General features: G+C 38.7%; 1 protein-coding gene across 3 annotated transcripts in view; it reads right to left on the minus strand.

The window, feature by feature from the left end:
* Nucleotides 1-2672: 2672 nt before the first annotated feature.
* The window catches only part of pan3 (poly(A) specific ribonuclease subunit PAN3), a 74012-nt gene continuing 59631 nt past the window's right edge, over nucleotides 2673-17053 (minus strand). For all 3 annotated transcript variants that reach the window (XM_078402392.1, XM_078402391.1, XM_078402390.1), the window contains exons 13-18: nucleotides 16846-16933; nucleotides 14320-14459; nucleotides 13002-13131; nucleotides 8520-8584; nucleotides 5921-6059; nucleotides 2673-5683 (exon numbers count right to left, since the gene is read on the minus strand). In XM_078402392.1, coding sequence (XP_078258518.1) covers nucleotides 5543-5683; nucleotides 5921-6059; nucleotides 8520-8584; nucleotides 13002-13131; nucleotides 14320-14459; nucleotides 16846-16933 — 703 coding nt within the window. In that variant the 3' untranslated portion in view covers nucleotides 2673-5542. The remainder of the gene's footprint in view (nucleotides 5684-5920; nucleotides 6060-8519; nucleotides 8585-13001; nucleotides 13132-14319; nucleotides 14460-16845; nucleotides 16934-17053) is intronic.

Here is a 17053-nt window from a genome sequence, read left to right on the forward strand (position 1 = left end):
ACATAATCTCAGGATTACGTTTAAGAAATCTCAGGAGCAAGTTAGTTCATCGAAACAGAAAGTTGAGTAAATTGGACAAAAGGTTTTTAAAAAGAAATTCAGGTGTCTGTTCAACTGTCTCTGGCAACAGATGTGTTAGCAGGCAGGCTATATTTGGAAGATCTCATGTCTTATCGTTTTGTGGCAACCTTTCCCTGATTGAGAAACTCAGCAAATAACAGCTACGCCAATAAATTTCTGGCCCAGATAGAGATGTAAATTGAAACTGAGCTTGGTTTAGCATATTCTGTGTGCATAGACATCTATATTTAGGAGGAAGTGGTCAACAGGCTGGGAGTCTTGACATCAAATTTCATCTTCAAGCAAACACAACATACAGCTGTTAACACTATCGGTACCATAAGTGATATCTTAGATTTCAAATGTTTTTCTATATTAAATTTCATTTAAAAAAAAAAAATTCAACCTGTCAAATAATCTGAGTTGTACCTTAAGCATTTGCAATATTGCCTGCTTCTTGCGTACAATTACTTAGCCTCTGCAGATGAGAATATTTCCTGATATGGCAAACATTTATTTTCTTTCAGTAATTCCTCTGGTGAGTCATAGCCTTGAACTAGTCTCTCTGTAAAAGGTGGACTCTACTCCCAATACTCTACTTCCAGAGGGTAGTGAAGATCTACTATTACAACCCAGTAATGAAGGATCAGAATTCTGAGCTAACTTAAAGGGGTGATGGACCATGTATCTGCTGTCATTGCCCTATTTGGTGTGAAAATTACTAAGAAAGTAGCCTCAGCAAGAAACTGCAATTAATTCTGTAAATTCCACACTTATCTAGTGTGAAAATCATCAAGCCAGTTGCATGGGGTACTAACTCTTGTGTTTCCAGTTTTCAATTATTTTTCTTAATAATCTATCAGAGAACTCCTTGGGTCAGTACTACATGGTCAATAAATATCTAATATAGTATTTATGATGCAGCTAGTGGTACGGTTGCCTCACAACAACGGAGGCACAGGTTCAATTCTGAAGTTGGGCGCCATCTGTGCGAGTTTGCATGTTCTTCCTGTAACCATGTGGGTTGCCCCTGGGTGTTACGGTTTCCTCCCACATCCAAAAGACGTGCTACTTTGTAGGTTAGTTTACCTCTGCAAATTGCCACTAATTTATTGGGAGTGTACCCACAAGTGGAATAACATAGAACTAACTGTGAATGGGTGATCGATGGTCAGCATGGACCTAATGACCCCATTTCCATGCTGTAACTTTCAATCGCTCTTCTGCTGCCCTGAAATGCTGGTTCTTACAGTGCAGGTCAAGAGTCTGTCTCCACTAAGAGGCTGCCTTGTAGCTGGACAGCATGATTCCAGGCTGCATTGAGCCCCTCCCAAACCAAGTGGTTGTCTACACTGACCAGTGTACCTAAACATCCAGAAAGGCCCCATGTCCAGGCTTGGCAATCATCAGGTGAGTTTAGATATTCACAAAAACATACAAAACTAGTTATAAATAATTTTTATTTTAAAGTCAGTCAAACAGCACATGGCCCATATCCCTCTAAACTTATCCTATCCATGTGCCTGTCTAAATGCCTCTTAAATATTATGATAGTACCTTGTCTCAACTACCTTCTCTGGCAGCTCATTCCATACACCGACCAGCCTATGTGTAAAAAAGAATTACCCCTCAGGTTCCCATCTTTTCTCCCCTCACCTTAAACCTATGTCCTTTGGTTCTCATTTTCCCAAATCTGGGCAAAAGACCGTACATTTATATGATCTATTCCTCTCGTGATTTTGTACACCTCTATAAATCGCCCCCTCATTCTCCTGCCCTCCAAGGAATATAAGTATTAAAACACCCACATAATCAATTAAAACAAATAAAAAAAGCTTACTTGCCTTTCCCTCAGCATCCAATTTCTGGTACTGCCAGGGCTGGTGGTGGAAGCATTCAATAATAGTGTTTAGATAGGCATGTTTATGCTAGAGATACAACATGGAAACAGGCCACCGAGTCTATACCGACCATCGATCACCCATTCTCTAGTTCTATATTATCTTACTTTTGCATCCAACACACTAGCGGCAATTTACAGAAGCCAATTAATCTACAAACCTGCACGTCTTTGGAATAAGGGAGAAAACCGGACGGAGCACCTGGAGGAAACCCATGGGGTCACAGAGAAAACCTACAAACTCTGTACAGGCAGCACCCATAGTCAGGATCGAACCTGGGTTTCTGGCACTGTGAGGCAACAGCTCTAGCACAGTGCCCCGTTACATGATATGCAGGGAGTAGAGAGGTATGGATCATATGCAGGCTAAGGAGATTAACTTGATATTATATTCGGCACAGACATTGTGAGCCAAAGGGCCTGTTCCGTTCTATGCTCTATTTGTTCGTTCCCCTGTTAACTCAATTGGGTGCACAGTACTTAATATACCATGGGTTAAAGTGGCATATTTCCCAGCCTGCATTCTGCTGGGGAAGCATATCCCATTGAGGAATATACAGTACTCCCCACAGGACAGATTCCCAGAGACCTCTGCAGGGATCAATCCCATGATTTAAATCAAGCTATTTCCAAAAGTTTAGGACTTACTGTTTTTTAGATGTTACCAGTTGTTACTATCACAAACAATATTTGGCTAGACTTGAATTCTGGTATTCTTTATTAAAATACTGCTGTACATACAAAAGTTTAAATCAGGTGGAAACATTTAGCACAGAGGAGGGGACATAACAGATAAAACTGATTAATCTGTGGTAGCTGGTTTAAGGAATTTCTTCTTTACAAAAATAAACAAAATAAGGCCAAAGTTGAACACTGGGTATGTTTACAAGGTTTTCTTACAAAAAAAACTCACCTATAGAATATATTAAAAAAATGATAGTAATACATATGCAGGTTGTTTTAAACTGCGTTAGCCAACTGAAAACCCTGTCTATAGCTGAAAAGATTTTCAAAGAATACATGATTTCAAAAGTTGAAGTCACCATGTGATTTCAGGGGCTGACGCTGGATCATCAAAAGGTAGCATGTTTTCCATGATGCACTTTAAGCCTTTATAACATTTCTTGAAATAGCTGATCACTAATTAAATGGGCAAGTGCCCATGATTTCAACTTATGAAATCAATACCAACTTCAAAGCCCAATTTGTAAATATTCTTAACTGCAGGAACTGTTTGGACCATTTTGAACTCTCCAAATCTATACCTATAGATTAATTTTACAGGTGTATACCTAAAATCTCATGATGACTAGAGATGGTAAATATAACATGGAGTAAAAAAATGTCTGTCCTTGCGTACAAATGCTAACTTGGATTGGATCGTGAAAGTAGTTGAATGAATATTGTGGGCATTTAGCTACTCACTAAAATTATGTAAGAATCAAAAAGACACAATTATCAGATTTTTTCTAATGCAGAGATGACTTTTTTTTGCTTTTGATAATCCAGAGGCAGTGTGCTGGTTGAGTTTGCAACAAAACTGAAACCCCTCGTACTTCTTCCCATTACCCCAAAATTGGTCCGTACTATGAATGTGAGAAAGCCAAGCGAACACTTAACAGTCAGATGATCCCCTTTCAGCAATCATTCACAAATATGGAAACAATAAACTTTTGAAATGCACAGAATGATATAAATACAGTATTTCTTCTCATTATGTCAGAATACCATTTAATTTTTTATTAATGGTTTTATATAAAAGAATGCATTTTTCCCAAAACATACAAAAAACAGCTGCTTCTGTCAAACAGATGAGCTCTTGACATGACTTTACTCAGGACGTTATCCTTGAAAGAACATAAAGTGTCCTCAATTCATTTTAAACTAAAATGGGGAAACGTTGTGATTGCTTGTACTGCTAACTTATATGCCAATTTGTACAGGAGGCATACGTGTGTCAAAATCACAGATATACGTAGCCCTTTCCTGTTCATTTTAATAAATGGTGCTACCCAGTCATCAAATAAACATAGGTTCAAATAAGCATGAATATTTTTGCCAATATGCAGAACCGTATGCTGTTAACATTGGACTAACAAGAAAGAATGTTCAACTGCAAAGACTGCATTGCTCCACACTCAGTTTAAGCATTCGTTTGCATTATATATAAAGCAACCAGTGCTATAGAATATTTAATACTGGGAAGAAAAGATGTACTTCACAGTCATTACATTGAATTAATTTTCTTTATATCCACATCTCCAGATTGTCCCAACAATTTGACAGCCTTATATGACTTCTAGTTTAAACAAATCCACATTTGTTTTGATATGTTCTGCTTATTTCACCAAATGGATATATTTCAATAAATGATAACACATTTAGAATTTGATTCTGCAAATGAAATAATTTCCCCAAAAAGTGATACAGTTTATAATCCTACAAAACCAAATCCTCATACTTCAGGTAGTTCCAGATATCCATAATTAGTATAACTAATTGCAAAGCCAATTTTGGGGCAAACAGTATTGTAAAAGGCACAGCAGTGCACAATCCTTCCAAAATGAAGTAGTTCAATTGCACAGGTTACTATTGTCAAATAACTGCTGCTTTTATGTTAATGTTCTTAAAGTTCCTTTTCGTTTTCATATCCAGTGTAAAGTACCCTAATAAAGCTGCTGTTCAAATAATAGAACTTTATACAAAATTAAATGGTACATAACAAAATTTAATCCACTCCTGAGATTTCAGGCATTGAACTCAATTTAAAAATTAGTCTCCTATAAAAAAAAGCTTGCATAAATGTAGAGCCATTTTACCTGTTTATTATTTACACTGAATTTGTTTTTAAAAAAGGCGCTGGTAGCTGTATGAAGCAAAAAAAGCTACTTTTAAATTTTGTTATGAAAGATGTGTAGTAGCCGTGATAGTTCGGAGATGCCATCAACACCGACATACAGGAGTTGTTTCGTTCCTACAAGTATAGCGTCCATATTTTCCACCTGATTTCCATAAAAATATGTTTCTTGTTGTTTGGTTTTCTGAGTGATAGAACTTGGCAGTCAGTCTGAAGTCCAGCCCACCTTTTGCCAGAAACATAACCCATCGGAATGCAGTTTCAAATATCATTTCCAATGGCATTTTCATCTAGTCCTTGCCATAGGTTTGTGTGCAGCAAAACCTCCTCAACGTCTTCCTTAGAAGCATACACAGTTACCCCGGAGGCAAGTCCAAAGGTAACAAATTTCCCTTATCAAAATTACATGTGGTAAATCCTTAAAGATCACAAGTCCTGAACTTAAAATTAGTGCATAAACACGTGAAAAAATAAAACTGGAATCATCATGCATCTGATGCTGTTTCCCAATTTTTTAAAATCTTGACAAACACAGATGGCAGTTCCAACTCCTGTAATATGGACGTTCCTCCTTCAAGTAACAGTGTACCTGACCAACGTGCAAGCAACGCTGCTCATTTACATTTGTCTTTTTAAATGTGAAATGAGATGGCATTAGTACAGCTGTAGTGCAATTAGCTCTTTAAATTGTTCTTCGGAAATATTTTGCCTGACCACAGCAAATACTACAATTGCCCATTAGAAGCTGCAAGGAGTTCCGAAAAAGCACTTTCAAAGCAGCGCTTCAGATCAGCATATGTCACCACAAGAACACTCTTTTCATCTCTGGAAACAAGACTTATTTTTTCTGGTACACCAGCATCCAACTGCAAAGAAGTGAAAAGTAAACAGCTAATGTTAATCAGCCTTAAAATGATGAAAAGCAAATCTGCAAAATTCACAAAATTATGCACTTAATAAAGAGCTGGTTGTATACATTGATGTCACTTAAATTTCATTACAGATTTTTAATCTATTCCCAAATCATAAGTGATTCATTTAAAATATTTTGAAGGTAAAAAAAGTGTTGTCTGCTGTACGATAAAACACATTTTGCACATTACCTTGTTCAAACAGGAGACTATGTGACTGAGATCAATCCACGGAGTACCTGCTTCAGTCAATTGGTGGAAAAGATGATCCCTAAACAGCTTTAGCAGGTATCGGTCACCTGTTTCTGACCAGGTAGGATCTTTTTGGAATCTAGGAAAACAATATGCACAACATTAAGTATCAAGCCTAATTACTGACCATTCTGAAGGCTCCCAGTGAGAGAACAATACACCATTCTCATAATATAAGGTAACATAGCATTGTCTAAGATACGAAACTATTAGTGCGTGGTTTTTTTAAAAGATAAATTTCAGCTTCTTGAAATGGGAATTCAAAACCATATAGGAATAAAACATTGAACAAAATTTTACGCATCAAGTTAACAGTACTTAATCATGTTGCAAGGCTGACATAATTAAATGTTTTCATAACTAATTATCATTTTAATGTAATTTTATGCTGCATTGACTACAAAATATCATTTCCAATGGCACTTTCATCTAGTCCTTGCCATAGGTTTGTGTGCAGCAAAACCTCCTCAACGTCTTCTTTAGAGGCATACACAGTTACCCCGGAAGCAAGTCCAAAGGTAACAAATTTCCCTTATCAAAATTACATGCGGTAAATCCTTAAAGATAACAGTCCTGAACTTAAAATTAGTGCATAAACACGTGGAAAAATAAAACTGGAATCATCATGCATCTGATACTTCAAATGATTCATAGTGTTTTAAAGGCAATTAAAACTACTTAATACATTTTTAAAGAAAAGTTAATGGACAAATGAATAGCTTAAGATGGGTTTAATATTAATATTAAAACATACACTTATAACTGAACTGAATGTGATGATTACAAATTGATTTGTTTCCAGTAGCAGCACTTAAAAGCAGTAAAATATATACATTTTCAAATTCATTTATTCGGTTATACTTTAGTCTGAATTTTGACTAAAGTGAAAAGGACAATTATCACAGTACAGGCACATCTGCATCTAAATCATGCAGATATTAATACTAAATTTATATTAAGCTGATTTAATTAAGTAGTTAGAAAAATCTGGTATTTCCACAAATGGCAAAGCACCAGTGACAACCAGCACAATCTTTAGTTTCAGAAGAATTAAAACTTTTGAAAAAGGTAACTTACCTTCTTGGTTAACTTACCTTGGTTTTCTTTGTTTGAGTGGAGTTTTATCTCCACGATCAAATTAAATAATTTATTAATTTAGGAGAACTAAGATATTTATGCCGTCACCCTGTAATCTTATCATTTCCATGTGGCAGAGATAGAGAGAGGAAGAACAAGCAGATACAGACAGACAGGCACAGATAGAGAGATTGACTAGGTACATGCAAGAGCCTAGAACCCAGAATCTGGTAGAGTGTAGGCTGTAGTAGTTATGCAGCCATGAGTCCATGGAAGAATTCAAAAATAAGCACGAGAACTGAAAAAGAATTAAGCGTTGCCACACTGGAAGACAATGTAGGTCATTGAGGCAGGGGTGACGGGCAAACGGGTCTTCATCCGCGGTATACACGGCAGAGCTCGAGGTGAGCTCTTATTTATGAAAGAGAAGAGGGACAGGAGAGCACAAAGCAGGGGCCACGGATGAGGTTTGTTGCAAGTGTAGTACAGCAAATGTTACTGCTTTCTGATATTCATTATTAAAATGACATTTGCATTATTGTCATTTAATACTTGAATCAAAATAGTACACTAGAAGATAGGTGCAAAGTGCTGGAGTAACTCAACGGGTCAGGCAGCATCTCTGGAGAAAAAGGATGGATGAATCCTGATCAGTGATCACCTAGTTTCTAATTGCACAGAAACATTGCAAGAAACAAGTATTCTATATTTCCACATACAGGCATTTTAAAGAGTCCATTACTGAACCATACATCAGATGTTGCACATTTGAATTCCAAGGCACCTAGCGGCCACACGAGCTGGATGTGGGTCAAAACATTGTCATAATTTGTATCTAAAAAACCAAATAGTATGGTGTACAATGAGAAATCAGATATGGTTGAAAGATCTTAAGTACTCACCATTTAGTTTTAGTTTTAGAGATACAGTGCGGAAACAGGCCCTTCGGCCCACCGAGTCCGCATTGACCAACAATACCAGGTCATTAACACTATCCTACACACACTAGGGACAATTTACATTTATACCAAGCCAATTAACCCACAAACCTGCACATCTTTGGAAACCGAAGATCTCGGAGAAAACCCACGCAGATCTCGGGGAGAACGTACAAATTCCGTACAGATAGCACCCGTAGTCTGGATCGAACCGGAGTCTCCGGCGCTGCAAGGCAGCAACTCTACCACTGCGACACCCTGCCGCCCTTAATTTCTCCAGCAATAAATCAAAATTCTATTATTTTATTTTATTCCACTGTTCTTAATTACTGAGCAAACCTATTGAGCCTTGTTGGAACCACACAGCCAGATTAGCTGAATGTTCAGGGAATTTTCAGACCTGGACCAAATGAGAGGTGATAGTCAGAGTGGAAAAAGTGAGAAGGGGGGGGGGGGGGGGGAAAGAGTGGGGAACAATAACCCTGCAGCATTTTCTGTTGAGAGATTCTGGAAATAAAGCTTACTCTGGCCTTTCATTGATTGTTCCCAGTTTTGCTAGCAGCCTAAAGAGCCTTCCATTTTGTACCTCCTGCAAGAGAGAAAGGAAACAGATTAAAACAGAACCTAATTATTCTTTCGCTGAACCACAGTTGTTCTAAACTGTAGATGTAACTGGTTTTGACCATGGTAAAGTAATTCATAGAAATACCTTTTGAAAACCATTTAAAACTCAACCATATAAATCAGAAAAGGACAAAAAAGCTATATGCTCTCCACTCTACTAAAAGACAGCTAGATTGCATCTATGGTAGATAAGTAATGTTTGGCACAGATGTGGGACGAAGGACCTGTTCTTGTGGGGTACCTTTCTATGTATTGTCCCACCACACCTCTACCATACATGGTCAACTTCCATTCAGGCTGGAAGTGGAGCTCCCGACACTTTAACACTGCACTAGTTCTATAAATAGTCTAATTAATGATAATACCTGCTCAACACTGCTCCAGTGAAGGAAAATATATGTCAGTAACCTAAAATGATTATCATGCCAAACTGTCTTTGCTCAACTGAAGGTGTCTGAGTAAACTGATACCAGTTCAAAAACATGGGCAAAACATAAGATTCATCTACGCTGCTAGGAGTGGTGATGGAGACAGATACAACAGTGGCATTTTAGATGCTTTTAGATTGACAAATGGATATGCAGGGGATGGATGGGTATGGGCCTTGCACCTGTAGAGGAGATTAGTATAACCTGACATGTATAGCACGGACATTATAGGCCAAAGGGCCCATTCCTGTGTACTGTACCATGTTCTAGTTTGTTTACCATTGTCATGGTAGTGTAGAAACAGGTGCTTCAGTCCATTGCATCTACGGTAACCATCATCATCCATTTACACAATCCTATTGTTCCATCAAGTGTCCTCATATACGACTGGGGGCAATTTCCAGTGGTCAATTAACCTACTCACCAAAATTCTTTGGGATGTTGGAAGAAACGGGAAGCAAGAAGAAACCCACACTGCCACAGAGAGCAATTAAAAGATTGATTGCATGAGTTAGTCAGCATGACAGCGCAGCCAGAGTTGCTGCCCTGCACAGCTTCAGCGACCTGTGTACAGTAGTGCCCTCTGGTGGTAACTATATAGATTCCACACAGAGATCACCAGAGGCCAGTACAGATGCTCCCCGTACGATGTTTCGACTTGCGATAGACTTGCAATGGTGCAAACGGCAGCGACCCGTAGCAAGCCGCCGCTCGCTTCCGGCCATGCGATCGTGTGTATTACAATGCATTTCGACTTACAATACTTTCGGTTTCCGATGGATTTCTCGGAACGGAACCCCATCGGAACCTGAGGAGCACCTGTATTGAATCAGATCACTGGAGCAGTGTTGTGCAGCTCTACAAGTTGCACTGCTGTGCTGAACCTAACTCATGCAATCAATCTTTTTATTGCTCTGCAATAAACCATGAATACTTATTCTACTAAACAATTCTTTCCACCAAAGTAGCTTTATTAGGCCTATAATTGAAATTGCCCATCAAATTTAAATGATGGGATAGCATAGGAAGGAATCATTGCACTACATAGCTATACCCACGATGACTGGTCCTGTTGTACAGCAGGGAAGATGAAAGTTTAGGCAGTGATAGGGGGCTGTACTTTTAGGGACTCTGATAGAGGTTTCTACAGCTGTGGCAAGACTCCAGGATGATGCCTTGCCAGGGTTAAGCATATCCCCGACAGGTATAGGACATTCCAAGTCAGGTGTGCGTGCATAGAGGTTATGGTCCATATTGGTACTAATAGCATAATGAGGAAGAGAGATGAAGTCCTGCGTTTGGGGAATAGATCACCTAAGTGCAGAGTCTTTTGCCCAAAGTAAGGGAAGGCAGGGCATAGGTTTAAGGTGAGGGGGGAAGATTTAATAAAAACCCCAGGGGTGACTTCTTTTTTTTTTACACAAAAGGGTGGGTATATTGGTCAGCATGGGCAAGTTGACCGTTGTTTCCACCTGTATGACTGAGAAATTAGGTTAGGCAAAAAGTTGAAAAGCAGGACTGTTATCTCAGGATCATTCTCTGCCTCACATGCTAGCAAGAAATGGGAAGATTGTACAGTCGAATGCATGACTAAGGAGCATGTCAAAGAGGGAAGGCTTCAGATATTTGGATCATTTGGATCTCTTTTAGGGCAGGTAGGACGTATACAAAAATATTTGGTTACACCAGAATTGGAGGTGTATAAATAGTGCTAAAGGGAGATTTGCTTCTACTACTTGGGCGAGTTAAAATAGTGTGGTAGTGTGATGGGAACCAGAACATTAAGTCAGCAGATGGAGGATTGACCATGAGATAAAAGAAGAAAACTGCAGATGAATATACAGCACACTCTACCATCTTTTGTTTTAAAGAATATTATCAATAGATAATAAATGGGATTAGTGGCAGTGAGATGAAAAACAACCAGAACCTTATTGCGTACGAGTGGGAGGAACTAAGAGCTGATTCCGTTATTTATTACATACGTAATACCAATCCTTTGTTGTTCGTGGTGTTTTATTCTTAAATCTTAATAACCCCATGCAGGACATGGTTTGGAAATTAACTTAGCAAAACTATTTACTTTGAAGAGAATGATTATGGCATTAAATCCAAGATAACCAAACTTGCAATATATTCTATTTGGTTGCTGCAGTATTTTCTATTTGTTTGTTGCTGTCAGTTGTTCAGAAAAAAAATTACAGCTTCTAAATTTCTCAGCTAAATGACAGTTTGAAAATAAAATTCATAAGTCATAGGAGCCATTCAGCCCATCAAGTCTACTCTGCCATTCAATCATGGCTGATACATCTTCCCTCTCAACCCCATTCTCCTGCTTTCTCTCTATAACTTTTGACATCCTGCCATTCTCTGCTTTAGACATACCAGACTTGGCCTCCACAGCCATCTGTGGCTATGAATTCCACAGATTCATCACCATAGATACTTTTGCTAACGAATTTGGCAAAAAAAAGAATAACTGTGGTTCAGCTAAAGAAACAGGCTCTTCGGCCCAACTTGCCCATGCTGACAAAGATGCCCTAGCTATACTAGTCCACCTGCCCACATTTGGCCCTAAACCTTTCCTATCCAGGAACCTGCCCAAATGTATTTTAAATGCTGTTTATAGTACCTGCCTCGACTACCTCTTCTGGCAGCTCGTTCCATATACCCACTACTTTGTGTGAAAAAGTGACCCCTCAGGTTACTATTAAATCTTTCTCCTCTCATCTTAAACCTATGTCCTTTGGTTCTTGGGACCCCTCTAGGAATAAAAGACTGCATTCACCCTATCTATTCCCCTCACTATCTTATAAATCACTAAGATCACCCCTCTGCCATTCTAGGGAATAAAGTCGCAGCCTGCCCAACCTCTACCTATAGCTCAGGCTCCCAAGTCATGGCAACATCCTTATAAATCTTCTCTGCACTCTTTCCAGCTTCACAACATCCTTTCCAGAGCAAGGTGACTAAAACTGAACACAATACTCCAAGTGCCACCTCACCAATGTCTTGTACAGTTGTAACATAACATCCCAATTTCTTTCCTCAAATCTCTGAATGATGAAGGCCAACGTAAAAAAAGTTTTTTAACCACCCCATCCACCTGCGACACCATTTTCTAAGGGACACCACCAACTAATTACCGGCACCGTTAGGTTCCTCTGCTCCACAACACTCTCCAGGGCCCTACCATTTACTGTGAAGGTCGTGCGCTGGTTTGACTTTCCAAAATGCAACACCTCACCATTATCTGCATTAAACTCCATTAACTGTTCCTCCGCCCACATGCACAGCTGATCAAAATCCTGTTGTTAACCTTTAATTAATCATAATAATAGTCATCTGCATTAGACTCCAACAACCATTCCTGTCCACTTGCCCAGCTGATCACAAGCTTGCTGTAATTTTCAGCGTGGAAAGCCTGCTTTCTGAGCAAGTAAATGCATTTCGCACAACTATTCATAAAGATATTCATACAGTTTGGTTCTGAAAAATAGGTGTTAAAAAATTAAATTGCTATTGTGCAAGCTGATTATAAAGATTGCCGGCGAGTTTTCAACACTTGATGAGCCAGTAAAGAGATGCGATCATGTATGAAGCATCTGATCACAAATGAGAAGCCAATGAAAATACCCTTTTAGATCTTGGTTAACTGTTGAGAAGAGACTTCCCATCTTTGTAAGAACAAAGGAAGATTAGTTAACAGAGAAACATACTGCTGACAATTAGAAAGCGAGAATGAACAGAGGTCTCTTGGAGTAGGAAGAACAAGGAATGGAACGAGTCATTTCAGGGATAACATTTCATACAATTTCCTGACTGTATAGAACCCAAAACTGCATTTCTAATAGCATCTACAATGTACATTTTAAAGAAAACCACCACCTTAAATTAGGTATTGTAAGCATACTGTTGATTTGTGTGTGTGCAAATGAATGCATGAATTTTTACCTTCATCAAATCATTTTCTATGACATCATTTCTCATCTGTGCAGAATCCAATTGCGTGTAAAATCGTGCACCTATCATTGGCATAATATCATTTACACTGCGTAGCCGATTTTGATCAGTCAACAAATACCTAGAATTTAAAAAAAAACAGTAAAGGTGTCAGATACAAGGATGCTGCTTTACAAAAAGGACAAAGTGCCGGAGTAACTCAGCACGTCAGGCACTATCTCTGGAGAACATGGATTGGTAAAATTTCGGGCCGAAAACTTCTTAAGACTGATTGTATAGGGGGTGGGGTAGAAAGCTGGAAGAGAGGAGGGGCAGGACCAAGCCTGGCAAGAAATAGGTGGATACAGTTGGAGGGGGGGTTGATAAGCAGATGGTTGGACAAAGGTTGGAGATGAAAAGGCAGGAGGTGTGAAACGAGATTGAAGATTTGCAAACTGTGAAGCTAGATGAAGGAATGTAGGTGGAAGGGGAGAAACAGGTGAGAGTCCAGGTGGGGCACAGTGAAATCAAACTCTAATCTGTTGAGTCCCATATGGTGCAATACATGCACATTTCTTTTTTAAAATTCGATTTCTTTTTAGGCAAGGCTGAAAATCTAAGGATACTTTCAATTTGTGTAGAGGTAGCAATTTAATTTCCTTTCAGTTTTCCAGAAACTCGGTATCTTGGGTGGATTAATGTGCAGAACCTGTACCCATGCAAGAGATCTCCAGTAGTTTGTTGTTGATAATAAAGTATGCTAGTGTTCCACAGGTCTTTCTCTTCATGAATGTGCATTTGTGTTTTAATAGATTATGAGTAGGTGGGGCATGATATTGTAGAGCTGCAGAGGGATACAATTATTCTCCATATTGAAGATTCCCAAATCCAGTTCCAGGAGGCTGGAGCTACAATGCTGCTTGATTTGCTCTCAATTGCCACAAGTTAGCTTCTGCCAGTAGCACAGGTTCTTCAAAAATGCAATTCAGTTATTTGCTGACATTAGATCAATTTCTTTCTTCTCACAGAACAGAATATTTCCAACTTTTCAGTCAAAACAAAATGATCACCAGTACTTTAAATTATAGAAAACTAACAGATTTGAAATTTGAAATCTATTCTTGTACTATTATGCAACAGCTTTTTTGGTGAACTAAACAGTATGTTTCGCTTTCTTCTTGTCCTTGAAATGAGACAAGATGACCGCTGCGTATATGAAGGAAGAAAACAAAGTGTTGGCAGAACATACAACCGCAGTTTAGCATATTTCAATGAAAATGGAAGACTTCAGATTATTCTAATTAAGGAACAGATTTGTCAAGCAACTTACAAAATTAGGTTTTTCAGGTCTGAAGAATAATTAAGCGACACCAAATCCATAGCCTTTTGTATATTCTCTCGCTGGATTCCTGCCACAGAGTTGCATGCTAAGGCCAAAACCACTTTTCCAAGAGATATCAGATCGGCTTGCTGGTGCAAGAATACAAATGGAAATCAAATTACATTCTGGTAAATACCTACTAACACTTTATAATATAAACTGCATTTGTATTCTGGAGAAACAAGGAACGGCAGATGTTAGTTTACAAAAGAAGTGCTGGAGTAACTCAGCAGATCAGGCAGCATTTCTAGAGGAGATGGATAGCTGCTGTTTCGGGTTGGAAAGAAGGGGCAGAAGGGAAATGACCCAAAATGTCATCCACAAGTCAAGTCAATTTGTCACATACACATACACGATGTGCAGTGAAATGAAAGTGACAATGCCTGCGGATTGTGCACAAAAAAGAATTACAGTTGCAGCATATAAATAAAGTTAATAAGTTACTATAGTGTAGACAAAAATTTAGTCTCTGGAGTTATAAAAGTTGACAGACCTGATGGCCTGTGGGAAGAAACTCCGTCTCATCCTCTCCGTTTTCACAGCGTGACAGCGGAGGCGTTTGCCTGACCGTAGCATCTGGAACAGTCCGTTACTGGGGTGGCAGGGCTCCCTCATAATCTTGCTTGCTCTGGATCTGCACCTCCTGATGTATAGGTCCTGCAGGGGGACGAGTGTAGTTCCCATGGTGCGTTCTGCCGAACGCACTACTCTCTGCAGGGCCATCCTGTCCTGGGCAGAGCTGTTCCCAAACCAGACTGTAATGTTGCCGGACAGGATGCTCTCTACAGCCCCAGAGTAGAAGTAATGAAGGATCCTCAGAGACACTCTGAATTTCCTCAGCTGTCTAAGGTGGTAAAGGCGCTGCTTTGCCTTACCCACCAGTGCGGCAATGTGCGTTGCCCATGTCAGATCCTCTGTGATGCGGACTCCCAAGTATTTAAAACTGCTCACCCTATCCACAGTAGACCCATTTATTTCCAGTGGCGTGTACGTCCTTGGATGTACACTCACCAAAGGTGCTGCCTGACCCACTGAGTTACTCCAGCACTTTGTGTTTTTATTGCATTAGTATTATACTCCGTCCAAAGTTCATTTTTCTTTAACTCATGGAAAAAAACGACTAGCCAGCTGCTTCTTCCTATATTCCAACGTTGCCTGTTAACAAGGTCCACTTGAATCAATTGTTATGGGGCTTATACAGTTAAACTACTTTTGCATATGGAAAATAAATTATCGCCACATTATTTATGTTGCAATAATTTGCAATGATGCAACCAGGATTTACACTCAGATAATTTTATTTTGAAGCAAAATGAATCTGTTACATCAGCCAATATGTACATTTATTGACTGTTATTTCATTAAAATAATAAGACAATTTTAATGGAATGGGGCTTGTGAGATTAGGTTTTTAAAAGGATGCTAGTGAGTTAACGTTTTTCTAAACCTGCTCTAACAACAAGCTAACAGTGACCAAATGTGAAGTAAATGAGGCATCTGGAACCTTGTTGAACAATAGGACAAAACAATAAGCTTAAATGAATGAGAAATAATTCTGGGGATAACAAAAGAAAGTGAATTCAATGTCAATTCAAAAAAGAACAAAAGAGGAAAAATTTAAATTGTTTCGTCTCAAACTATTTAACATTTGTTTTAAAGTCATAGAACAATACATAACCTGAAGCCGTGAGATCCCATACTTATTGTTTTCTACGGTAGACATAAAATGCTGGAGTAACTCAGCTAGGCAGGCAGCATCTCTGGAAGGAATGGATGACGTTTCAGATCGAGACCCTTCTTCAGAGCCTGAAGAAGGGTCTCGACCCGAAACATCACCCATTCCTTCTCTCCATTTTGTGTCTTCCTTCGATTTAAACCAGTATCTGCAGTTCTTTCTTACACACTTATTGTTTTCTATCTGGATATGGGAGCGTGATTAGAGATTGTTAACATGATCACAATGATGTTACAAGTTATGACTCTAGTTAGTTTAATAGATAATTGATATTAACTGCATAAACTTCATGAAAATAATGAAGAGATTAGGTACAAGACATCACACTTCCAGATCTAATTGCAGACGTGGAAGCTGGCCACAAACTTGAATAATTTGCAATTCACGTTGTATTTTTTTCTCACTTTATCGATGGCGGATTTGCAAATTAATAGAAGTATGTTCGGATACCACCATTTATGAAATATAACTATGGCTTATAGTGCTTCTTCCCCAGCCATGGAAAATCAGTTGAATTGCAGAACAGGGTGAACTGTGTGAATGAGTGGTTCAAAACGACACCCTTTTGTATTTTAGCAGTTCTGCACGAGAATAAATAAATGTCACTTTATTAAAAAGCATTCCTACGTTACGATCAACATTTGGCTCTCTCATGAGCTACACCTTGAAGCCTGTTTTTTTTAAAAAATCAATAATTTTCTCAATAGTTTTCATAGGTTCTGTAAAGATAGCGTGCTCACCTGATACTGAGGCATCATTCCCAGTGGATTATTTTGACTACTATCAAAAGTTAAGACATCAGAAATTCCAACACAATTCACACGTAACCTTGGGGAGGGGGAAAAAAATTGGACTCAGACATTTTTATAGTGAATTAATTTTTTTATGGTTACGACTTTTTGAAACTATGGGCTAACAATGTTCTTTATCCAGTTTTTGATTTATTTA

Source organism: Rhinoraja longicauda, chromosome 7 (genome assembly GCF_053455715.1).
Source record: "Rhinoraja longicauda isolate Sanriku21f chromosome 7, sRhiLon1.1, whole genome shotgun sequence".
Lineage (NCBI taxonomy): Eukaryota > Metazoa > Chordata > Chondrichthyes > Rajiformes > Arhynchobatidae > Rhinoraja > Rhinoraja longicauda.